We start from the raw sequence: 25180 nt of genomic DNA, 5'->3' as shown, positions 1-25180 counted from the left end.
ATGTAACCTTCCAAGTAGACAGAAGTGGTTCACCCTCTCGCCTGCTGCAAGCTGTAGAAAATAATTGTGCTTCAATGAAAAACTGCATTATCTAGTCTCTAGAGAAAAACCCCTTTGGATGATGTGATTCTGGTTTTATGGAAGCTATTTTATAATCCTGTTAATTATAGATAACTGATAGCAAAATAATTAGTGTCTATAGATATGCAAATTCTATTCTGTCTTATAGTGTTCAGTTGATTCCTCTCTCACCCCTATTTGTGCATTCATTTCAATATTCCTAATTTATAAATGCCTTTATTATTCAGATTCTTTTTTGAACTCGTTAGCACATCTGCCAAGTTCCTGCTTGACTAATGAGTGAAATAAAATCTTTAACATGTCTTCATTTTATATCTGTAGGAGAGCCATGATTTCACCCATTTTGAAAATTATTTTTTAACAGTTATTTCTCAACTCTTAGTTTCTCAGTGAGGCCTTTCATGACCTTCTGCTCATACACCCCAGGCTCCCCACCCCCTTATCCTGCTCTGGTTGCATTTCCCCATAACACTATTCTTCCAACATACTGTGTATTTTAATAGTCATATGTTTGTTGTTTATGGCCTGTCTTCTCCCTTTGGAATGTAAGCTCCATGAGGACAGAGGTCTTCATCTCCTTTGTTCTCTGATGTGTCCCAAATACCCAGAGGGTGTCTTGGCATGAAATGGACACTCAAAAAAAAATTGAAAAAAGTGAAGAGAGAATTGGGTCTCTCTCCTCTTTGTAGGGTATAATCATATAAACACATCTTACTCAAAATAACTTACATTGCCATAACCTTTTTGTTGGTTGCCTTTCAACAAAACATCATGTGTCATATACAAAATTAATTGTTAATTTGAATAGGGTGGGAGCAGTCTTATTTGTGAATTTTATCTGGCTGTATAAGAACTATAAACCTTGAGGTGTTTATATCCATTTTTCTTCTTTATATTGAAGGGAGACTATAATAAAAAAATTAGTGAAAATGATTTGTCAACATGGGAACATAATACACATACCTCTTGCTCCTTTAAAAGGAGGTGTGTGTGGCTTCCCTGGTGGCGCAGTGGTTGAGAGTCCGCCTGCTGATGCAGGGGACGCGGGTTCGTGCCCCGGTCCGGGAGGATCCCACATGCCGCAGAGCGGCTGGGCCCGTGAGCCATGGCCGCTGAGCCTGCGCGTCCGGAGCCTGCGCTCCGCAACGGGAGAGGCCACAACAGTGAGAGGCCCGCGTACCGCAAAAAAAAAAAAAAAGAGGTGTGTGTATTATTCAGATTTGACAAACTGTTTAAAATGCTCTAACTGTGCTCCACAGCGGCAAGATCTAGGCTATAAATTACAAAAGAAAAGGAACAGTTGGGGCAAATAGCAGGTAGCTCTGTTCTCTGGAGAGGCCTGGATGAGGTGTTGCCAGCTGCTGTGACTGCGGTCTTGGGTTAGTTCCAACAGAAGTGGTGAGAGAGAGACCATCCACAGCAGGCGGCGGGATAGAGGGTGCCGGCAGCGGGGCGCAGAAAGTATCTAATGCGGAAGGACACCCCTTCCTGTGAGAGCAGTGATGCTTTAGAAGTGGATCCTTCTCAATGTAAACGTGCAGAGTTTGATTTTGCATTAAGAATGGCATTACAAGCTCTATAGAATCGAAAGACTCAGTCAAAAAAATGATATAGAATCGAAAGACTCACTCAATCATCAAAAAATGATATAGAATCGAAAGACTCAGTCAAAAAAATGATATAGAATCGAAAGACTCAGTCAAAAAAATGATATAGAATTGAAAGACTCAATCATCAAAAAATGATATAGAATTGAAAGACTCAGTCAAAAAAATGATATAGAATTGAAAGACTCAATCATCAAAAAATGATATAGAATTGAAAGGCTCAATCAAAAAAATGATATAGAATTGAAAGACTCAATCAAAAAAATGATATAGAATTGAAAGACTCAATCAAAAAAATGATATAGAATTGAAAGACTCAATCAAAAAAATGATATAGAATTGAAAGACTCAATCAAAAAATGATATAGAATTGAAAGACTCAATCATCAAAAAATGATATAGAATTGAAAGACTCAATCAAAAAAATGATATAGAATTGAAAGACTCAATCAAAAAAATGATATAGAATTGAAAGACTCAATCAAAAAAATGATATAGAATTGAAAGACTCAATCAAAAAAATGATATAGAATTGAAAGACTCAGTCATCAAAAAATGATATAGAATTGAAAGACTCAATCATCAAAAAAATGATATAGAATTGAAAGACTCAATCATCAAAAAATGATATAGAATTGAAAGACTCAATCATCAAAAAAATGATATAGAATTGAAAGACTCAAAAAAATGATATAGAATTGAAAGACTCAATCATCAAAAAAATGGTATAGAATTGAAAGACTCAATCAAAAAAATGATATAGAATTGAAAGACTCAGTCATCAAAAAAATGATATAGAATTGAAAGACTCAATCATCAAAAAATGATATAGAATTGAAAGACTCAATCATCAAAAAAATGATATAGAATTGAAAGACTCAATCATCAAAAAAATGATATAGAATTGAAAGACTCAATCAAAAAAATGATATAGAATTGAAAGACTCAATCATCAAAAAATGATATAGAATTGAAAGACTCAATCATCAAAAAAATGATATAGAATTGAAAGACTCAATCATCAAAAAAATGATATAGAATTGAAAGACTCAATCAAAAAAATGATATAGAATTGAAAGACTCAATCATCAAAAAAATGGTATAGAATTGAAAGACTCAATCAAAAAAATGATATAGAATTGAAAGACTCAGTCATCAAAAAAATGATATAGAATTGAAAGACTCAATCATCAAAAAATGATATAGAATTGAAAGACTCAATCATCAAAAAAATGATATAGAATTGAAAGACTCAATCATCAAAAAAATGGTATAGAATTGAAAGACTCAATCAAAAAAATGATATAGAATTGAAAGACTCAGTCATCAAAAAAATGATATAGAATTGAAAGACTCAATCATCAAAAAATGATATAGAATTGAAAGACTCAATCATCAAAAAAATGATATAGAATTGAAAGACTCAATCATCAAAAAAATGAAAAAGGAAAAAAATAGAATCATGTGCTTTCTATGAAATGAAAAATAATTTAAAAATCATCAGTTGATGGTTCTGCAGCTATCGTATCATTTCATGAGATTTTAAGATTTCAAAGGATCATGTGTTCATATTGAAAATTAAATTTTATCAACTCTAAAAAAAAAAAAGAATGGCCTTACAATACCTGATAAAATTTCATCCATTCAAAGTAAGGTCTGGGGAAAAAAAAAGCAGCATTTTCTAGGTAGCCAAAAATTTGATTTGGGAAAATTTTTTTGATGAATAGCATTTCTTTTATGTATTCTGTGTATTTTAAGTGGAGATTTGTGGGAAATCGGCTCAGTGAGGCTAGGCTGATGAAATATTTTAACTTAAAGCAGACCCCGGTTTGTATAATAACATATCAAACATAAATCTCAAGTATCAACACTTTCTTGAACTTTTTATTTAATAAGAGCCACAGGATGTTGTCTGAATTACACACATTCCTTATAATGGCAGCCCGATAACTTGGACTTGATTGTACCCACATGTTAAGATATAGGACTTTACTAAGGATTCTAGGCATCAAGGAATTTAATTAATTTTTAATTAAATTAAAAATTAATTAAAGAAATTAAATTAATTAAAGAAATTTAATTAATTAAAGAAAAATTAATTTTCTTTAATTAATTAAAAAGAAAAATTAATTTTCTTTTTAATTAAATTAATTTTCTTAATTTTTCTTTCTGGTGAGAGAAATCTTCATTTGGATGAATTTGCTAATATGTGTTGGTGGTTACGGGGGAGACTGTATTCCCCAGTCACGCTGTTAGACTCTTTTTCTTTGCCAGCGTCCGGGAGGGGGCAAAGTTTGTAGCTGGCAGAGATGTGTCACAGAACGTGAAGCGTGATTGTATGTGACGACAACTGTGTAAATGATGAAACTTAATCATAGTTAAAATAAGTTAAGGTGGGAACTAAAATCAAAGAAACAGTGATGGCAGGAACCGCAGCAGTGACGTCAGCTGGTGACCCATTCCCCCCTCCGCCCTCCTGTTTCCCTCCCTCCCCGTGTCCCCACTCCCCCACGTACACTTGCCCGTTTCCATCACACCACTGGCTCCGGCCAGAGAGGATGGGGGCATCCTGAGCCACCCTGGGGGCCCACTGTCTCCCAGAATGACTTCTGCCGAGTGTAGAAGGGGGTGACAGATGTTTGTAGATGCAGTACGCTCACAGGGAAATATTTTTGAGACTCATCTCTGAGTAATGTGTGGCCGGATTTCTAACAGTAAAGATTGGTGTGACTGCACACCCATTGAAACTGGTGGGCCCACCAGGGTGGAGGAGTGGCCGAAGAGCTGGAAAAGGAGAACGAGGCCCTCAGCACCGGCTTGACGTGCTTTAGGCAGAGGTGGCTTCATGCCTCAGTCAGCCCTGTTACTCACATCCACCCTCTGACAGATCCTCCCATCCGCAGCCGTAGCCTGGCTCTGACACCTTGGTGTGGGAGAGTAAGGGGGCAGAGGGCTTGTTCCTCAGCCCACCCAGCCTCACCAAAGCTCTGAGTTTGTCGGGGCAGCTCTGTGATTGCCAGTTCTCAGCTCGTGCCTCCCCTCAGCCCAGTTCATTTATTCCAGAAATCTGGGAGGGCCCTAATGAGGGGGTCCACATCCCCACCATTTGCTCCTCTGCCTTTTCACTTTCTACTCTTTTATGTCTCCCTTTTCTTTCCCTCTTTCCTCCTTTTGCCTTTGCCGTAGGCCGTGGCCGTAGCACCCATGGTCATTTTTGTGGCCCACTCATAACCCTCTGAGTAAAGATGTGATCGGGCAGTCCCCCTACATGGCATGCTTTCTCGTGTCTAGACACACCTCATGTTTGTGAATGTAAGTTTACAGTGTAAAGATATTGCACTCCAGCAAAGAGAGGAGTATTTTAGACCAAGATGTCGGGCACTGTAATCGTCAACTCTTCCTACAATGGTGCCGCATAACAAACAGCCCCGGGAGTTACTGGCAAACAGCAGTATTTATTTTCCTCATTGGTTAACCTCAGGGATGCTGCTTCAGACTGTGTGTTGTGGGACTTGGCTCCAGGCTTTGGGTTGAGATCAGGTTGGCTCCACGCGCCTTTCATTTTTGGGCAGCAGCTTCACGGCAGTAACAGGAGCACAAGAGGAAAAGTGCAAACATGGGAAGCCTCTTAGACCTCAGCTGAGAATTGGCACATTGTCATTTCTACTCATCATTCTATTGGCTAAATCAAATCACGTGGCCAAGCCCAAATTTCAGTGGGATGGGAAGAAAGTGCTCCACCCGCTCTGGGGCACTGCTTCATGGTCACTTGAAAGGGAGAAGGGGTGAAGAATGGAGAACATTTATCCAGTCTACCATACAGGTCCTCATCATTTATGCCCAAGGCACATGGCTCTGATACACGGGCTTGGAACGCCAAGGAAAGGGATTCCAGGAAGCACAAGAAGCTCTGAGGAGTCCTGGTTGGTAGAAGCACTAAGTGTAAAACAGATGCAGGTGTTTACGTCGTCCTCCTGTCCCATCTGGAGCAGGATGGCTCGCGTCAATTAAAGGTGGGGGAGGTGCAGGTGGCCGACCACTATCCTACCTGGCATCTGAGCCACAGACCCAGAAAGCCTTTCTGTTCAGACCTCTAAACCCACTGGCAGCCTTCTGCCCTTTAACATTTTAAACATCTTTGAAAGCTTACTGTCTGAAGTGTTTGGCCGAGAACACGCCGAAGAGTTTGAGACAACTGTTTACAATTCTTAGTGCCAATATGAGAAGAAAGTTGCGGCTTGTCCTCAAATAATAGGAAGCTCATATGAGGAGCTGGAGCTGGCAGGCTGCTGCGGATGCAGCGCCACCGCCGTTGTGCTTACGAGACTCATGAGATGCAAAGGCAGTTTTGATCTAACAGTGAAATGACTTACTGTCTTACAGACTGAGTGGCCATTGTGGTGAAGATTGATTTCTGTAGAGAATATCTCCTTTAAAGAGCCATAAATAAAGTACCCTGTGGGTGTCTGAAGAACATTCCTAATCTGCTTCCCTTTAACTGAGAAACCCACATGGCTCGGGGAAACAATAAAATGTATTCTTTTGGCAAAACATGTGAAAGGAAATAAGGAAATGAAGACTTATTGGAGGGCTAGGTATTTTCACATCCATCCCCATGTGGAAAGGAAGAAAAATGGTTTGTCAGTCTGAAAGCTGCCGCTTTAAGAGAAATGCAGGAGAGGTGTGGAGTTGACAAAAATATTGGTACAAATAAGACTCCCTAAGGCTGTTATTCTGGCTTCTGGGTCTCCCAGAGGCGTGCATCTTTTTCACTGCTCCCTTGTTCCCGACCCCCTGGCTACCTCGTGGGGCTTCAGAGTTTCCTCCTTGCTAATAGGGGATGATCCAAGTTCTCTCTGGCTTTGTCCCCACCTCACAACTGGCCTTTGAAGCTTCCATCTGTGCCAGAAGGCAATTTTCCACCCTCTGGTCATCCCTGGCTCCCTCAGCCCAGCACTAGGATCTTACCCCCATTTTTCCCAGATCAAAACCCAGGGCACTTCACGTGTCCAGTCATGACAGTCGATCTGCGGTGAAGCTTTTGACGCCAGCCCAACTGCCTCTTCTTTCCTTATGTACGAATGTTGATAAGACAAACGGTTGTTATTACTGTTGTTGTTGTTGTTATTTTTAGAATCAGTACCCATTGCCGTGAAAGTCCTCAGATGTCTGAAGTTGGTAACTGCCTGGGAGAGTGGGGAAAAATTTACTCAAGAAGGTCCCGTATAAACTGGGTCATGATGGATGAGTAGGAGTTCACCAGGCTCCAAAGCTAGGGAACAGCATTTTAGGCAGAAGGAACAGCACCTACAAAGTCCACACCAGAGTCAAGGGAAAAAGATAAGATTTTATAGGCTTTCCTCTCACAGTGGAGAAAAAAATGCTTTTCCCATGTCTGTGCTTGTGACAGATGGGGCTTTTATCTGCCACATGACAAGTGCCTGGGAAAGAGAACGACTCTTCAAGTGGCAGTGACCCATCCCTCAGGTCTATAAACATGTATCAGGCAGGCGCACGCTGCACTCGGGCATTGGGCTGGGTTCTCAGAGTGCTGGGAATACAAAGAGTAATCCAACAAAGTCCCTTCCTCATGAAGCTCCCCGTGCAGTCACACTGATGGAAGTACCCCAGGCCCCACGTAAATGCACTTATCACGGGGTCCAGCGTTTCACACAAATAATGGCCTAGAGGCTGAGCAGCAAAGGAGTTGATAGGATGGGCGGGAACATGTTAATCATCGCGGGCATTAACAAGGATTCACGTGGGGGATAGTTTGTGTGAGGACTGATTCTAGGAATGGGCAGTTCATTAATCATTTTTTCACGTTATTCTCAACGCGACCCTGATACCTGCCAGGATGTGTGTGGCGAATACGAAGGTCACAGGGCTTCCCTGTGTTTCTGAATTGTGGCTCTTTACAGAAATGCAGCCAGAAGGCACCTGATTCAGAGTGGCCTGTTGGGATGGAAATGAAAGCAGCTTTCGATTAGGTTCACGGGGGGCAGGGGAAGGTGCTGAGGTGCCCACCCTGAGCCCCCGATCCCCCCAGACCTGGCACCTGCACTGACACGGCCCCTCCCTCCTCAGGTATGGAGAGTGCAATCACGCTGTGGCAGTTCCTGTTGCAGTTGCTGCTGGACCAGAAACATGAGCACCTGATCTGCTGGACCTCCAACGATGGTGAATTCAAGCTCCTCAAAGCAGAAGAAGTGGCCAAGCTGTGGGGACTCCGGAAAAACAAAACAAACATGAACTACGACAAGCTGAGCAGAGCCCTGCGATACTATTATGACAAGGTAAGCCCTTGCCCTTACGGGAGGCTGTCACGGGGCGGGAGCCACCTTCACAACCCATCCATGGAAGTGGAAAGTAGGGTACTGCAACGCTATTGGCAAATAGAGGCAATTTATGTGGGTTGTGTTGCTGTTGTTTTATAAGAAGAACTATGCCATAGGGATTTTTTTTTTTTTCTGGAAGCCCTTAAGGGGTTATCGTGGGTCAAATTTTGTTCCCTCTGCACTTTCTTCTGTGTTGCTGCAGGATTTTGCTAATAACAACAGAAATTAGATGCGGGAACGTTCTGGGGCCTCCCTCGTGGGTAGTTGCTTGAGTGACAGAATGTATGTGACAATCTAGAAGGTCTGTCCGGTTTGTGATTCACTCAAACAGGCTTTGCAGGAGTCGGGGGGATGGCACCTGGGACAGTTTATTGAACATTTGGGCACCCGCTATCCTCACGTATAAAATGGGGCTCGTAATAGCGTGGGTTCAGGATTGCCGAGAAGAACTAAACAAGCCAACACACGTTAAGCGCTTAGAACAATGCCTGGTACCTGGGGATCGCGACTTCGTGGGAAACTTCCCTAATTAAAAGAAAAACCATTCTCATTTTTAAGTCACAGAGATAAGTCAGAGTGCTTTGTTAATGATAACACAGCATCGTTTCCAAAGCCAGGACTGTTGGGGAGAGTAGTAGTGCGTTTCTGGAAAAGCAGTTGATGTGCCTGGGAGGGCAACATTATTGCTCTTTAGGGGTAATCATTTCAGGCCTGTCATTGTTGACCATTTCTGTGTTGATCTGTTGTTGCTGAATGTTTAGCCTCATAGACGTAAAGATTTGGAGTCCTAATAAGTATAAGCATCTGTTCTGGTTTTACTCTTCTTGTTGCAAGGTGAATTAAAAACGGATTTAAATATTAGTTCCTGATCTGTGTTTGGTGCCTCCCTCCTGCCAACCTCTTTGGAATTCAAGACAGAGGATTGCACATTGCAGGAAGTGGGAGCATCATTAATTATAAAGTGTTCCTTTGTACGATCGTAACTGCGCATGATTGCCATTGAAATGTTAAAGGTGCTTCTCTTTAATGTAGCAATTAATTAATGCTGGCTTAATGCAGCGTCTTACCAAGATGTGAAAGCACTTCTCACAAATTGCACTGTCTGAAAGCCTCGCAGATGGTTTATTGCTTTTCATTTTTTTCCCCCAGGTTCTAAGTTTACACAATGGGAATTGGGGCCCTCTGAAGGAAAACAGTCATCTTGCTGGCTGGCAAGGTGCCTAAGAGCATGGCTTTGAGACTGACCGAAAAAAAAAAAGGAATTTTATTGTTTTCAATCAGGGTGTCACAGAAAAGGAATTTGGTGTCTGTGACTCGGTTTCACCTTTTCACGTGGCCCAGGCATTGGGGCTGAGGATTGTGTATCTTCAGCACAAAGAGGGATCATGGGCTGAAGATGACTCCCCAAAAGACAGGCAAAGCTGTGCTGTTCAGACTACATCTGATCTCCCTTGGGCAGGTGTTGAAAATCTCGAGGGAAAGCAGTTTCAGAGCCTTCAATCACCCACCATGATTTGGTACTTTCTGTGTCTAAGGGACTGTGTGCCGAGCACTCCCTACCCCTGGCCTCCTTTAAACTATCACAGCCCCCTGAGACAGTCCTGCTGGCATCTCCTCCTTTTACAGATAAGAACGTAGGGGCGTTTGATGGAAACCTTGCCCAAGCTCCTGCAGCCAGGAAGTGGTAGAGCCAGGATGCCCACATTCCTGGCCAGAGGCCTGCGCACTGCCTTCTGTGCTGTTCATTTCCTTTGCCTCTGAATACCTGAGTTCCAGGTAGGCAGGCAGGCAGCACAAAGGGTATCACAACCTTAGAAACTTGTATTTACTGTGAAGCCCCAGGTCCAAGTGGCCAGTGTGGCCTGCTCACCCCAGGTGTCCCTTTCCTCTTCTGCTGGGGCTGAGCTAAGGTCCAGCCACGTGACCTTCGTGCAGCCAGCTGGCCCTGACAGGGCAGGAGTGGCTCTTGTCCAGGGTGTCGTGCAGGCTTGGCCACCAGGAGAAGACGCCCTTCGTCCTTCCTTAGAAACGTGTACACCGTACGCATGCACGTACATACGGCCGTTTGAACCTTTCTCATGAAACCTTGTCAAGTGATGAGTAAGAGTGGTCATTAGACACCGAATATAGTTGTACGTGAAAAGAAGAGGAGGGAGGAGGATGAAGGAGAAGAGAGGAGTCAGGCGAGAGCGAGGGGAGAGGACGGACAGAAAGTGGGGAGAAAGGGAGGAGGAGAAATGGTGAAGGAAGGTTAAAAAATTGTATGTTACATTTTGTGATGGACACTTACTTTTTTCAGTTTTGCCAGCGTTGCTCAGGGACTGTATGTGTAAGTTGAATAGTGTGAAATTGCCAATATCTGATCGTTTTTGTTTGTTTGTTTGTTTGTTTTTAATTTATTTATATATTTATTTATGGCTGTGTTGGGTCTTCGTTTCTGTGCGAGGGCTTTCTCCAGTTGCGGCAAGCGGGGGCCACTCTTCATCGTGGTGCGTGGGCCTGTCTTGTTGCGGAGCACAGGCTCCAGACATGCAGGCTCAGTAGTTGTGGCTCACGGGCCTAGTTGCTCCACGGCCTGTGGGATCTTCCCAGACCAGGGCTCGAGCCTGTGTCCCCTGCATTGGCAGGCAGATTCTCAACCACTGCGCCACCAGGGAAGTCCTATCTGATCGTTTTTGACTCACAAAAACGCCAGTCTTAAATGGTTTGGTCTCTCACTGGAGAGACAGATTCGAGGAAGGTCTTTGTGAATGTGGAGCCCCTGGCCACATGGGCATCCCTTGCTGTGCCCCATCCTGCACTGCACGTGCTTCTCACGGTCACCCAGCCCTCCTGTGACCCTGTCTGCCTTTCGGTGTCATCTTCAGTCCCCTTCTCTCCCGTCCCCCACCCCTCTTTCCCCCTTCCGCCCCTCCCCCTCCCTTTGACACTTAGCCAGAGTGCTCTGCGCGTGCGTGGCATAAATTCAGCGACTCCCTACCTTGACAGCTGCGTCTTTGTCCCTGTTGTGTTTCCTCTTTTCGGCTTGCTATCATCTCTTCACTGTTGGCTGAAATCGCACATCCCTTGGTCTGTCCTAATAGGGACATTTCCTGCCAGAGTAGGTAGGCATGAGGATATCATTATTTTTGTATGTTATATGTCATATTTTTAGCTCATTCCAGAATATTTAGAAATGGGCAGAGAAAAAAAAAGTGGAAAATGTGTGCAAAACTTTGCAGAAGGCGTCAGAGAACAATGTATGGGCTAATGGTATCAGGTTGGGGCTGAGGTGCTTGAATCATTGTTCCTTAAAACATCCCTCCCTCTCCTCCGAGGGGCAGGTTATCACAGTGATAACTATGATAATAGCAGGAACTCTGGGCTGCATAGTCGGGATTTGAATCCAGCTCCGTGACTGTGAGTGCTTTGCCTCATCTCTCCTGGTCTCAGCTTCCTTTTCTATAAAACGGGTATAAGAGTAGAGTCTAGTCAGAGGGTTACGGTGCGGATTAGCTGAGTTAACACGTGGTCAGGGCTGAGAACAGTGCCCAAACACGTTAAGTGCTGCACATGTTAGCCAGAGTAATAACAGAGGATAGTTTCCTTATCGCTAATTTGAAAAATTCAGGCAGGTACCAAGAAGAAAGTTAGGACCTTTGTGCCAGCATCCTACACGCAGGGAGGGGCGTCAGATCCTGGGTGTTATGGCTCTTCTCACTTGTGGGCACTCAGGAGTGCTTTGTGGTGCTTTTTAATGATATCTATTTTGGCTCTTTTGAAAATTCAACTTTCAAAGATGCTTTCATGTTTAAATGACACTTCCTGCCCCTCTGAATCAAACACCTCCCTTTGCGGTCAGTGCTGTCCAGGGTAAAGTCCTGCTGTGCCTCCTTCCCTGAGTCTCAGATCCCCGATGGGGGAGTGGGCACCGAATAGCACCTTCCTCCGTGGGATTGTGTGAGGAGTACGTGTGACCATGTGCGTGAGGCGCTCAGCACCTGGTAAGGACACGTAGCAAATGCCGGTCAATTCTGATATCCGCGTTTGCAAGACTTAACTGCCTGGCGGTACCGTCGTGTCTATGGCCGTCATCCTTACAAAGCCGTCTTCACCGTGGGCTCCTGGCTTAGCCACTTTCGTCACTCTGGTACTGTGCATAGGGTCTGGCACATATTAGGTGCTCAGTAAATACTGGAAGCAAATGGATGAGCAAACGGATAACATAATGAAGTGGCCGCCACCCAAATTCAAATCTCTTCTATCATGAAAGCCAAGGCTAAATAGGTGTTAAACAACAAAAACTTACTACCTCTGGGTTATTGTACTGTATTAATTATCTAGGGCTGCTGGAACAGATTACCACCAAGTGGGAGGCTTAAAACAACAGAAGTTTATTCTCTCACAGTTCTGGAGGCTAGAAGTTGAAATCAAGGTGTCCGCAGGGCCACATTCCTTCTGAGACTCTGGGTAGAATCCTTCCTTGTCTCTTCCCAGCTTTGGTGGTCGTCGTCAATCCTTGGTGTTCGTTGGCTTGTAGCTCCGATCTCTGCCTCTGCCATCCCATGGTGGTCCCTGTGTGTCTTTGTGTCCAAATTTCCCTCTTAAAAGGACGCTAGGTCTATTGAATTGCAGTTCACGCTCATGACCTCATCTTAACTCACATCTGCGAGGTCACATTCACAGGTACTGGGACTAGGGTTTCACCCTACCTTTTTGGGGGAACACACTTCAACCCATAAAAATGTATATATATTTCTGACACTCCTGGACTTACATTTAGATTTTCAAAATTACACACCAAGGGAGAGCTTTGGATTCAACGAATCCTAAAGGAACACTGCTCCCCGTGACATGGACAGCAGCTAGATTCAACCGCAGGTGTGAAATTAGACTCTATGACAGGCACGTCACAGTGTACCCACTGTGGGCCACAGGCGCTGTGCTGGGTCCCCTGGGGTGGAAGCAAAAGTCAAGCAGATGAGTCCTGCCTTAGAGGGTTTCAGAGTCTAGCAATTCAGCGGTTCCCTGCTCAGCAAATTAATTTAAATACATGACATAGACCGCGAGAAAAGCCGACCGACCCCCATGGCTCCAACCCTGGATGAGCAATGGCTAAGGTCTGGTGGTGGTCCCTGAGGCTCCTTACCCCACCTGCGTTTCTGTGGATTGCCAATTTCCCATGAGTGAGGGAAGGCTGGGGAGGTCGGGTTTTGCAGCCAGGCACTGCCAACGACCTGCTGCCCCTCTCAGAGCTTTGAAGAGGCGACTGGGCAGAACCAACTTGAACTCCAAGAAAGGAGTGATGCCCAGACCAGGACGCAGCATATTTTATTCTTCAGACATGGACTGGAGGCCCCTGTTCAGCTTGGAAACATGCAGGTAATGGGAGGACGCCTGTGTCTGAGCCCATGAAGGGCAGACAGCAGAGCTGACAGAGACCTAAAGGGAACATTTAGTTCGTGCCTGGGTATTTCACCGTCACCCTCTGCCAGCTTGTTTCCCTCAGTCTTGCTGTAAGCCTTCAGAGATGCGTTGGTTCACAGTAGTTCTGGCGGCTCACGTGGGGTAGAGCTTTCTTCTCTTCTTAGTTTTAAACTGAGTCTTCCAGAAGGTACTTTTACAGCCTGATGTAATAATAAGGATCTCTTGCAGAGATTTTATTTATTAAAAACCTTAACAACTCTTAATAACCTCAGGCAGACTTGGGTTTTAAATCTCTTGTCCTGGGGTGGGGAAGAAAGGGCTCCGTACCCAGCGCACAGCCATCACTGGCCCTGACGCCTGCCCACACCCATTGGCCCAAGTGTGACGAGCATGGGGGACGGCTGGGATTCACAGCACTTATTCTCTTCTTGAACAGCTTCCGGGTGGTTTTTAATTATGCAGGCATACCTTGTTTTATTGCGCTTTGCAGATACTGCATTTTTTACAAATTGAAAGTTTGTGGCAACTGTGTGTGGAGCAAGTTGTAATTCTCACAGTATTTCAAAGTTTTTCATTAGTATTTTGTTTGTTACTGTGATCTGTGATCAGTGATCTTCGATGTTACTATTTCAAAAAGGTTGACTTGCTGAAGGCTCACATGGTGGTTAGCATTTTTTATCAATAAAGTATTTTTTAATTAATGTATGTACTCTTTTTTTAGATCTAATGCTCTTGCACACTTAATAGACTACAGTACAGTGTAAACATAACGTTTATATGTACTGTGGAACTAAAAACTGTGTCTCACTTTACTGCAGTAGTTGCTTTATTGGATAGTCGCTTTGTTGCAGTGATCTGGAACCGAGCCTGCAGTATCTCTGAGATACTCCTGTACATCCGGCTCCAGGTGACATGGCCCCTTTCTCTCACCTCTGCCTATTCTTCTGTGGTTCAGTCATTCCTTTGAAAACATACCACCTCCCCGTGAGTGGCTTAGCAGCTGGCTGGGGAGACAAACGTGCAAACCAATTATAATAGCGACATCTTGTAAAGCGCTGGCTTGGCCATGATTCCAGCATCTATCTTCCAGGAGAGATGGGGAGAGAAGTAAAGGCAGAGACAAAGTTACCAGAGGTCAAGATATCTGACCGGGGTCTTGAGGAATAAGAATGCATTTACCAGGCTGCCAAAAGTTGGGAACGGATTTACTGAGAAAGGGAACAGCATGTGCAAAGGCCAGGAGGTGTGAAAGAGTTTGAGTGTTTATTTAGGGAACGAGGGAGGGACGAGGTTGGAAGAGTGAGCGGGGAATGAGGGTGGAGAGTATCGTGACAAAGAGTTGGAACCTGATGTCAAGGGCAATGGAGAAGCCGCTACAGGTGGCGAGAGAGTGCCGTGGTCAGGTTTGCATTTTAGAAATACAGATCTTTGTCTCCTCTTACTCTTCGTGACATTGATGGTGCCACAGTCCGACCCCACAGCCCTGATCTTTTTGGCTGGTTAGCACAAATCGATGGCTCTCTGTGGGCTGAGCTGGTGCTGTCACACCTTCAGCATCGGGCCTGCACGCCCCGCTCTAGAACTGCCCGAGGGGGAGGGGGAGAGAAGGGAAATGGTGGCGTCTGCCTCTTGCGAACACCGGCCAACTGACTTCTGCTCAAGGGAGCCCAAGCCATGACTCTCTGTGTTGCTGCCGAAGGAGACCTGGAAGCTTACACAATCCTTCATCCTTTTCTGTCCAACAGAGCTTTTGTCCTTGTTGTTGTTGGCGGTGAACATTCATCCCAGGGGGGAGGCTGAAAGCTTTGCCAGCTCCCTTCTCATCAGGAGATTGAAATGGTGATACGATGAAAAATCCTCCTGTCACCACAGCAACCTCCCGGCTTATCCTCACGATGTGCCGAGCGGTCTTTACTTAATTGGAAGGGTTTTAGGGGAGAACAGGCAAGACAGAGTCATTGGCAACATACTCCTGGAAGCGGAACGCATCACCTTCTTAACTTAATTGGATAATCCATTTTAAATTGGGTGTGCAATCACGACAGGAAAACGTTCGTGTTAATGGTACATGTCTGAGCTCAACTGGCCCTGGCAGAACTCTTTAATTCCCCCAAATAATTTTTGTGAAGATAATACGATGTATCGTCTGTCAGAGTGGAGAAAGAACAAAAGTCCAACGAGCATTTTTATCCTGGAACTTTCTAGAACACCTTGGTTGGCTGCAGAATGCCACAGGAGACCCATCTGTCCTGGACTCCATTCGGGGGTCTTTTGTATCTCAAAGGCTTTTGTATCTCTGTGCTCAGCCCCGGGTCTGAGTGTCGAGGGCCTGGCGTGTTTTGTTGGGTGTCTTTTTCTCTTTTGCGTCCCGTCAGCTGCTTGGATGGTTTGGAGTACAACAGATGGCAACTGGGCTTTGCCTCGGGGCCGAGGGGTTAATCAGGGCCTCTCTGCAAGCTTTTGGTCCTGGATGCAGCCGGAGACCTGTGGGGTAGCTGCTGGCCTCGTGGAGGGATTCCAGCCTGGCCACATTGCCCCAGGAGAGAGCAGCTGGCATGAGGCAGCCAGGCTGCAGGGGGGACCCTGCGTGTTGATTGGGGGTGTCGCCTGTCTTGCACAAGCTTCCAAGCCAGCTTCCTTGTGGCACTCAGTGTTCCCCCAAATAGGGCCGTTGCTAAGAAACACCCAGAGTCTTGGGAATAACTTCAGCGCCGTGTTGATGAGGCTGCTGTGCTTGGCAGCCCGGCTGAATCCCCTACGTCAGGCCGTTACCCAAGCCCACACCAGTTTGCCAGCATGAACCTTCCCGCTTCTGGGCTTCTAGCTGCAGGAAAATTTAGTGGCTGTGTAGACAAACTGACAAAATCCCTGACGTTTGCAGCATACTGCCCGCCACCCACCATCCACCCACCAGGCCCAGCTGCTCCTCTGAGTGGCCTCCTCTCATCTCCTGCCTGGGCTCCAGCAACAGTTTATCTCAGTTCCTACCCCAAATCTGTGACAGAAGGAGGGGAAGCTCACATGTACGGAGCATCTGTCTTGAGCCAGGCCCTGTGGTAGATATTTTTACATTTAGAGACTCGTTCCCTAACACGTGAACTGCCTGTCGTCTCTGTTGGCAGTGGGCCCATTTTAGAGGTGGGGATACTGAGTCTCAGAGAGGTTAACTCACAGGTTCAAGATGAAGCAGCCGGTGAGCAGCAGAGCTTTCTGCCTCGGAGTCTTGACCCCAAGGCCCACGCTCAGGACTGCGAAGCTGGAGGGTCACACAGCTGCAGAGCCAGGAACTCAGGCTTGAATCCCATATTTCTCATATTGCGGATTACTGCCCCAGGGCGGGCAGGCAGAGGGGTCCAGCTTCCAGTGTTTGTTGTTGGAGATGATAATGGGAAAAACTACTGGAAGCGTGAGGTGGTAGTTCTGGATGCCCCGGAACACCCTGCACTTCCTTTGCCTCCAGATGACACTTCCTAAAGAGAGCCAGACTGGAGCACGGCACCCCTCCGCCTGTGCACCTGCCCAGCTCCCTGCAGCCTCCAGGAAAGGCTCCAAAGTCCCTTCACCATCTGGCCCCATCCCGACTGCTCCCCCTGCAACTGCCCCACCCACAGGGGAAGTAGGGGAGCAGTTTTACATTTTATTAACATTCCAGAGGCATTTAATAAAAATACCCTTGAGTGTTGAAAGGGAGCCAGGGGGAGACAAGACTCCCCATCCAGTGAGAAGCAGCCGCGGGCCCAGAGTGGGTGGGAAAATGCCCTTAACATCATGCAGTCTGGGCCTCTCGGGTGGGGTGGGCGCCCCCTGGGCAGCAGGGACAGGAGCCCTTCACTCCAGGCCAGGAGAGAATTTGGAAGGGCGGTTGGCCCTGCAGCTTTACAGTGCCAGAGAATAGAGATCTCAACCCAAACCACAAGGAAACCTCCCCCGGGAGTCGGCCAATTCCGAGACAGAGTTGGAGCCCTTTATTGGCAGCACGTTATTCTTAGAAGTTGGAAGTGGGGCTGGGTGTGATCGCGCGTGTGTGTGAATGTGCGCACTCCAAGCTTCAGCTCTAGACCCAGGACGGCCCAGGCTGCGCTGGACCCAGTGCCCTCAGCAATGTGACGGCGTGAAGGCGGGCCGAGCTCTGGAAAGGAAAGGCCAGGCCTCCCTGCCCCGATGGACAGAGACGTTGAGAAAGAGGAAGGAGTTTCCTAGGGCTGCCGTAACAAATTAGCACGCACGTTGGTGGCTCAAAGCAATAGACATTTATTCTCTAAAAGATCTGAAGGCCAGAAGTCTGAAATCGAGGTTTCAGCAGGGCCGCGCTCCCTCTGAAGGCTCTAGGGGAACATCCTTCGTTGCCTTTTCCATCTTCTGGTGGCTCCCGGAAATCCTTGGTTCCTTGACCTATAGCTGCACCTGCCAGTCTCTGCCCCAGTCTTCCCATGACCTTCGTCCCGTGTGTCTCTCTGGATTTTTCCTTTTCTTGTAGGGACATCAGTCATTTAATTTAGTGCCCACCCCAACTCCAGGGTGATTCCATCCTGACATCCTTAGCTGATTACATGTGCAAAGACCCTATTTCCAGATAAGGTCTCATTTGAGGGTGGGTGTGGATTTTGGGTGGAGGGAGTGCCATTCAACTCAGGACCGAGGAGAAGGACTGCCCCGGGGGAGGGAGCTCAGACTCATGGGTGGGTCGCAGGAGCCCTTTCATAGCTGCTGTAGGGCCGCTGTTGGGAGGCGAGCCTGCCCACAGCAGATTCCTAGCAGAGCCCAGTACAGCCAGCCAACCTCTGCGTCCCCTCGGGTTCAGGTGGCAGGGACGAGAAGAGGCAGGGCCTGCCACTGCCATGCAAGCAGCCATCAGACACTTAGAGGATGAGGCCAGAGGCCAGATTCCCTTCCCTTGCTGTTCCTCAGAGCCCAGCAAGGAGCTTTCCACACAAACGCATCTTCAGTGTTTGTTGAAAGCATGTTTGCGTGTTATGGAGGAGGAACTCGGAGCATGACTCCTACAGTGAGTCCTTGTTCTGACTTTGGAGAGAGGACAGTTAGGTTCTGTGTCGGGAAAGAATGAGTCAGATCGTGGTCTGGACGGGAACCCAAAACAAGGAGCTGAACACAGGGTGTTGGCTGCGAAGCCGGGGGCCTGGAGGCTCAGCTTTGCTACTTACTAGGTTGTGAACCCAGCTTGGAGCCCCGGCTCCCTTATCTGTGAAATGGGTTTCAGAGTGTTGTGAGGCTTACATGAGATGCTGCATAAGCCTTCTGTAACTGTAAACCAAAGTACCCATATAAGGAATTTTGATTCCTTGAAGGCAGAATAAAACGAGAAGACAGTGTGATATAATGAGGATGCTATTCAATTAGATCATTGCTTGTAGGTGAAATTCCACTGGGTGAGAGCTCGTGTTTTGAGGGCTTCTCTGAGTGAGGCACTGACATACACTGGCCTTTTAGAAAAAACTGCCCTAGGAGATATTTTTATTTCCCTTTTAGGAATAAACTATCTAATTTGGGGAAAGCAACTAATACATATCCTGTCCCTTCTTAACTTCGTTTGTATGTTTTTCAAAGACACCACCATCCTTTATCGTGTTTTGAAGATTGTTTAAAATTCATTTTCCTAAATTCATGTAAAAATGTTGCTTTGAGAATATCAACATTTCATATTAAATGTGTTTCCAACTCATTGAATTGAGGTGAGCAAACCGAAGCCGGCAGAAGTTCAGTACCTTTTCAAGGTCATAGGAAGTAGTGAAGCTGGGATTCAAACCCGGCTCCGTTCATCCCAGTGCTGGTCGCACTTCGCCTCTGGCCCGTCAAGGCCCTGGGCCTGTCTCTTTGTGTGAGCAGCTCTGCTCAGGCCTGTGGATACTGGGAGGGGTTGCCCATCACCCTCCGTGCTCCCTCCAAGCCCTTCTGCTGCTCGGCGGGGACCGTAACCAGGCCCTGTATGTGGACATCAGCTTCCCGTTATTTTCCTGTCACCCTTGGGTGTCACCCACTTAGAGGTGGGCTTCTGATGTCCATCCTGCTGTGGTGGGACCGCTGGGTCCCCGGTGCCTCAAGTAGGGTGTCCCATCAAAGCAGGCACCTCCTCTGCCCTGCAGGTGGGCAGAGGCAGCTCTAGTGGGGTTAAAGAACAGCTCAGGAAGGCCGGCCTTCCTCAGGAGGAGCTAGAAGTGCCCTAGCTTCCTGAGCGTGGAGCTGGTTTTCCCAGGCTCGCCGCAGTTACCCCGAGATTCCTCTGGAATGCAGAGCCCGTGGTCCTGGCAGCCTGGCTTAAGCAGCAGCCTCTCAGCCAGCTCAGCTGCTTTCTGGGAGAGGGTGTGGTGGTGGAACACAGAAGGCTTTGGTCTTGGCTCTGGGTAGAATTGGGTTCCAACTTCAGCTCCTCCAGCTACAAGCTACGTGATCTTGGGTGCCTGAGCTTTTCAGAGCCAGCTTTCCTTCTCTTAATTTGACAAGCAGAACATATGAAACATAATTTTTTTAATGTGAAAATGCAGATAAGCAAAAACATTTGCAAATCAGTGGTAATCCTACCTCTGTCAAATTTTATTATACACCTTTCAAGGTTAATTTTTCTCCTTTGATTTGATACATGTAAAATGATTTCACTAAAATAACGGAAGCCTCCCAGGCATGCTGCTTTTCCCCCTAATTTTAATTTAAAGACATGGGGAAATGTTAATGATGTATTGTCCTCTAAAAGACCTCTGTGGAATTCTGTCGCAAGGCTCACGCAGTATTGAACCCACCCCTGTGGGCTGGGAAATTGGGTATAACCTCACTTCCAACCAAGAGCCTCGACTTTTTCATCTTAAAAATGGGATCACAGGGGCTTCCCTGGTGGCGCAGTGGTTAAGAATCCGCCTGCCAATGCAGGGGACATGGGTTCGAGCCCTGGTCCAGGAGGATCCCACATGCCGCAGAGCAGCTAAGCCCGTGTGCCACGACTACTGAGCCTGTGCTCTAGAGCCCGCGAGCCACAGCTACTGCAGCCCGTGTGCCTAGAGCTTGTGCTCTGCAACAAAGAGAAGCCACCACAATGAGAAGCCCACACACTGCAACAAAGAGTAGCCCCCGCCCGTACACAGCAACAAAGACCCAACGCAGCCAAAAAATAAAATTAAATTAAAAAAAAAAAAGGGATCACAGTGCCCATCTTGCCAGGCAGTGCACGTACACCACGTGACAGACCCTCGCAAATGCCTGCTTCTTTCTCTTGCCCTTTCTGGCCACGGGTTCCTTTCAGGTAGGCTATCTACCCCGGCCAGACTAAAGTCCCCCAAGTAAATCCTTCCCACTTCCCCGCCCCAGGATCTTGGTGACAGGCGCCCAGGGCCAGCTGCCTGCATCACCCTCCCCGAGGGCCGCAGCCACAGCAGACGCCATGGATCTGGGCTGCTCCCTCCAGCCTGGGCAGTGCGTTTCCTGTTCTGAGAGGCATCAGAGAACAACGAGATTGGCTGGGGTGTCTGGTTAGTGTTTGCACCAGTTGTCAGGCTGGACGTGCGGCATCTCGGCTGAAGCTGCTGGAGCATTCTGAGCGGGACGCTTGGATTCCCCAGTTGCTCGCGTCTGCTGCTCTCTGCGGGAGGGCCTCTCTTCCCCCCAGTCCTGAATCAGTTGGCGTGTGTGAGGTTTTCTTCACAGTGGATGTCAAGTGCTGGCCACACGAGGCATGACGGACTGAAGCCTCGCGTCTACTTCTTGTCTTAACCCAACTAAATAGAACATCATGTTTCCCCTCCTTGGTCGAGATGTGTAAACCAGGTGTGTTTCTGTCTGCCGGACGACCCAACTGGTCACCCAGACCCGTGGGAATAAGTACAGCCTTCTAAGAGGCTTAATTTGAACTCTTCAGTTGTCATTACAGCTGATAGAGGGTGGGTTTTACATTTTGTTTCGGTTTTGCTTCCATGGGAGTGTAAAAATAATAATGCTAAGAGCTGATATATACTGTGGGCCTATCACGTGTGGCTGTCGCAGGCATTCTGCTAAGCGTTACGTGGATTACACAGTCAGTCCTGCAAGGTGGATGCGAGGTCGGTCCCCTCATTTTATAGATGAGGAGACGACTGATAAGAGACAGGGTGGCATTTGACCTCAGGCCGTGACTCTGGGACCGCTCCTTGTCATCCCAGTGGCAGCCCTGGTGGCCAGGTCAAGTGGGAATTTATGCAAAGATCCACCACTCTGTCCTCTGTACCCAGCCCTGCTGCCAGTGTTGGGTTCAGAAAAGGATGGGCTGTCTGTCGTGAGCCGCAGACATCTCTCAGTTTCGAGAACACGATAGGAAAGTTGTGAAATCGGGGATGGTGGGGGCAGGGGTCCTGCAGTTTCTGGGAGCCCTGAAATGGTGGAGGATGAAGGGAGCCGCAGCCCTACTGATGGGGAACCCACAGCTGGTCCGGCTCCTCCTGGGGTCAGGAACAACCCCCGAGGGAAGGGCAGCACCGGGAAGGAATGAGAGCTGGGGAAAGAAGTCCGAGCACAGGAAAGCCCCAAGCATGACCTTACATCAAAATTGGGGTGCGGGCTTCCCTGGTGGCGCAGTGGTTGAGAGTCCGCCTGCCGATGCAGGGGACACGGGTTCGTGCCCCGGTCCGGGAAGATCCCACATGCCGCGGAGCGGCTGGGCCCGTGAGCCACGGCTGCTGAGCCTGCGCGTCCGGAGCCTGTGCTCCGCAACGGGAGAGGCCACAACAGTGAGAGGCCCGCGTACTGCAAAAAAAAAAAAAAAAATGGGGGTGCCAGGCCAGAGCCGACAGAGGCAACAGATATTTGCCGGGATACGTGGAATTACAGTTTATTAAGCTCTCACAGAAGGTGTGAGGCTGTGGAGGTTTGCATTAGCCCCCAGCGTCTGTCTGGGAGTTTTCCACTTAAAAATGCCAGCAAGAAAGCAGATGCGAAAGTATACGTATTGGATGCATCCCGTGGAGCTTTAACCAGCCTGGGAATTAGCCGTGGAAAATTGTCTGTCATGGGGTGAAGCCTCTGGCTTCCTGCCTCAGTCAGTTCTCTCCACAATGAGAGTCATTCATTCAATAAACATGGAGCGAACTTAATGGTATCCTTCATAACATCAAAATTAAGACAGTAAATTCAATTCCACAAGCATCTCTTCATTACCCTGCACTGTAATTTTTTTTAAACCATAATACTTAATAGACATATGTCTGAGTTCTCCACTGTATGGGATTATTTACACAAGCTCCTTCTTCTTCCATGGGAGGAGAAGGCAGAGTTAGGTGTAATGTACACATATTTAAACACACCCATGGACACACCTATGTGTAAGCCTGGAACCCTCAGGGCAGCAGGCGACACTGAGGGAAGTGGAAACAGGACCCACTCTCTCAGCACTGTCTGTCTTGTTAGGGTGAAATAACCTAGGGAGACTCTCATGGGACCACAGGTAGCTGGTGCGTCAGGAAGGGTTCCTTTGCACAAGGCGGCCACAGTCCTGCCCCAGATGGACTGCTTGCCCTGTAGGCCCCAGCAGTCTTAAAACACCCACTGGGCAGTGGTAATGGAGGGAGTGGTTTGGGGACCCGAGCTTCCACTTCTGCTGGAACTGCCGCTTGGGGTGCGTTGAGTGGATGTTGCTTTCCCCCGTCGCTGAAGTTGGTCCCGTCCTTGCCGCCTGTAACCTCACACGGAATGCCCGGTCAGAAGTCCACCCTGGTTGTGAATACACATTCGATGGGAAATTACGAACAGAGGCTGGTCCTCCACATGTGGAGGGAAGATGTGTGCAACTGTTGCCCTGAAACCGTGCTTGAGAGTCAACTCGGCCCAACTGGACACAGACAGCGTTTGTCAGGTTACCAGGCAACCGTAAACAACAAATATGTGTGAGTCTGGGAGGAAGGGGTGGAAAAACCAGGCTTCTTCTCAATATCCTTGTCACTTTTCATAATAAGAGCCCATCCCCAAGTGCTCTCGTGTCCTGGGCTGTGTCAGCCCGAGTCTTGTGTCACCTTCCGTTGTGGCCAAGCGCTCTGGAGTCAGACTGCCCAAGTACACACTCGTGATTGGGGGTGATCTATACTCTCTGAGCCTCAGTTTGCCCATCTCTAAAATGGGGATAATAACAGCTCCAATCTTTCAGAGGATTAAATGACTTGAAGGTGGTCAAGTTCTTAGTACACAGCCTCATAGATAATAGTCCGCAAATACTACCTGATGTCATTCCCCTGTATTGTGCGTTTTCTCAGCAAGCCCCTCATAGGCCAAACTCTTGCAGGGAAACCTCCTTTTGGAGGCTACAGAGAGATCTTCAAACACACATGCACTCCTGGGGTCTGCCCTGGAAGTCGGGTACGAAGGGGCTGTCCGTTCAGCTGCCAGGTACCCACCTCCTCTGGGTCCACTTACCCACCTAGATCTCTGGCCTTGGGCATCCTGGTGGGGGGCTTTCCTCACTGGCTTCCCTCATGTGAGCAGATATTCCCGGTGTGGAGTTGGGCTCCCAAACAGCTGGCCTGCACACTCTGACCTCCTTCCTGCCCCCCCGCTCCCCCCTCCTCCCAGCCCTTCCCAGCCTTCCATCTTTGCAGAGGTTTCAAATTGTCCAGGTAGCCACAGCTAATCCATCTTTCCTTTGGTTTCTAGAGAAGCAAGACCCTCCCTCGTTCTTTCCAAAAGCTGTTTGTTTCTCCTTCGGTCGTCAGCTCCTTCAGTTGTCTCCATCCCTGTCACCATGTAGCCTTTCCCTAAAAAAACTGTCTTGGTGTCCAAGCAGCTCTCCTCGGGAAGGCAGCAGCTGCTGAAGGGCCCTTACTGCGTCAGCGGAGTTCAGGGCCCTGTGCAGTGTCTTCTGTTTTCTGTTCAGAGTGGGGGTTCGCATGTTATGGTAGTTGCCATCCAGCCATCAAAAGTTCCCACCATCTTCCCTTTAAGCCTGCCAAAATTCTTAAAATTCCTTATGTTCTGGATGGACCTTGAGGGCATTATGCTAAGTGAAATAAGTCAGTCAGAGAAAGACAAATACTGTATGATCTCAGTCATGTGGAATCCACAAAAGCTGAACTCACAGAAACTCACAGAGTAGATTGATGGTTACCAGGGGCTGAGGTGGGGAACCAGGGAGATGTTGGTCATAGGGTACCAGTTTCTAGCAGTGACATGAGTAAATTTGGGGGCTCTAATGTACAGCGTGGTGGCTAGAGTTAATAATACTGTAATATATACATGAAAGTTGCAGAGAGTGGACCTTAAATCTTCTCACAACAACAACAACAAAATAGTAATTACGTGGGTGAAGGATGTGGTAACTAACCTTATCGTGGTTGAGTAAATTATTTTGTGATCTATACGTGCATCAGGTCACACTGCACACCTCAAGCTCACACAATGTTATATGTCAGTTATATCTCAGTAAAGCCGAGAAGAAGGATTCCTCACGTTCTCTGTCTAAATAAAAGCTTTACTGAAGTAGAACTCACATACCAGCTAATTCACCCATTTAAGGCATACAAGTCACTGTGCTTTGAGTGTCTTTATAGAGTTGTACATCCACCATCACAATCAATTTTAGAGCATTTTCACTACCACCCCCCCAAATGTCTTACCTTTCAGCTGTCACCCCTCGATTCCCCCATCCCACCTAGTCATCCCCTAGGAGACGACTCGTCCACTTTCTGTCTCTATAGATTTGTCTCTTCTGGATATTGTATATGTAAATAGAGTCCATCATACAATATGTGGCCTTTTGTGTCCGGTTCCTTTCACTTAGCAGAACAC

The 25180-nt window shown here is 47.3% G+C and overlaps 1 protein-coding gene across 2 annotated transcripts in view; it reads left to right on the top strand.

The window, feature by feature from the left end:
- The window catches only part of ELK3 (ETS transcription factor ELK3), a 70951-nt gene that overhangs the window by 23914 nt on the left and 21857 nt on the right, over nucleotides 1–25180 (top strand). For both annotated transcript variants that reach the window (XM_079937822.1, XM_079937821.1), the window contains exon 2: nucleotides 7776–7984. In XM_079937822.1, the coding sequence (XP_079793948.1) occupies nucleotides 7778–7984 (207 nt within the window). In that variant the 5' untranslated portion in view covers nucleotides 7776–7777. The remainder of the gene's footprint in view (nucleotides 1–7775; nucleotides 7985–25180) is intronic.

Source organism: Stenella coeruleoalba, assembly GCF_951394435.1.
Source record: "Stenella coeruleoalba genome assembly, chromosome: 11".
Classification (NCBI taxonomy): Eukaryota; Metazoa; Chordata; class Mammalia; order Artiodactyla; family Delphinidae; genus Stenella; species Stenella coeruleoalba.
The sequence above is the reverse complement of the archived record's forward strand: the minus strand, read 5'-3'. Positions and strand labels throughout refer to the sequence as shown.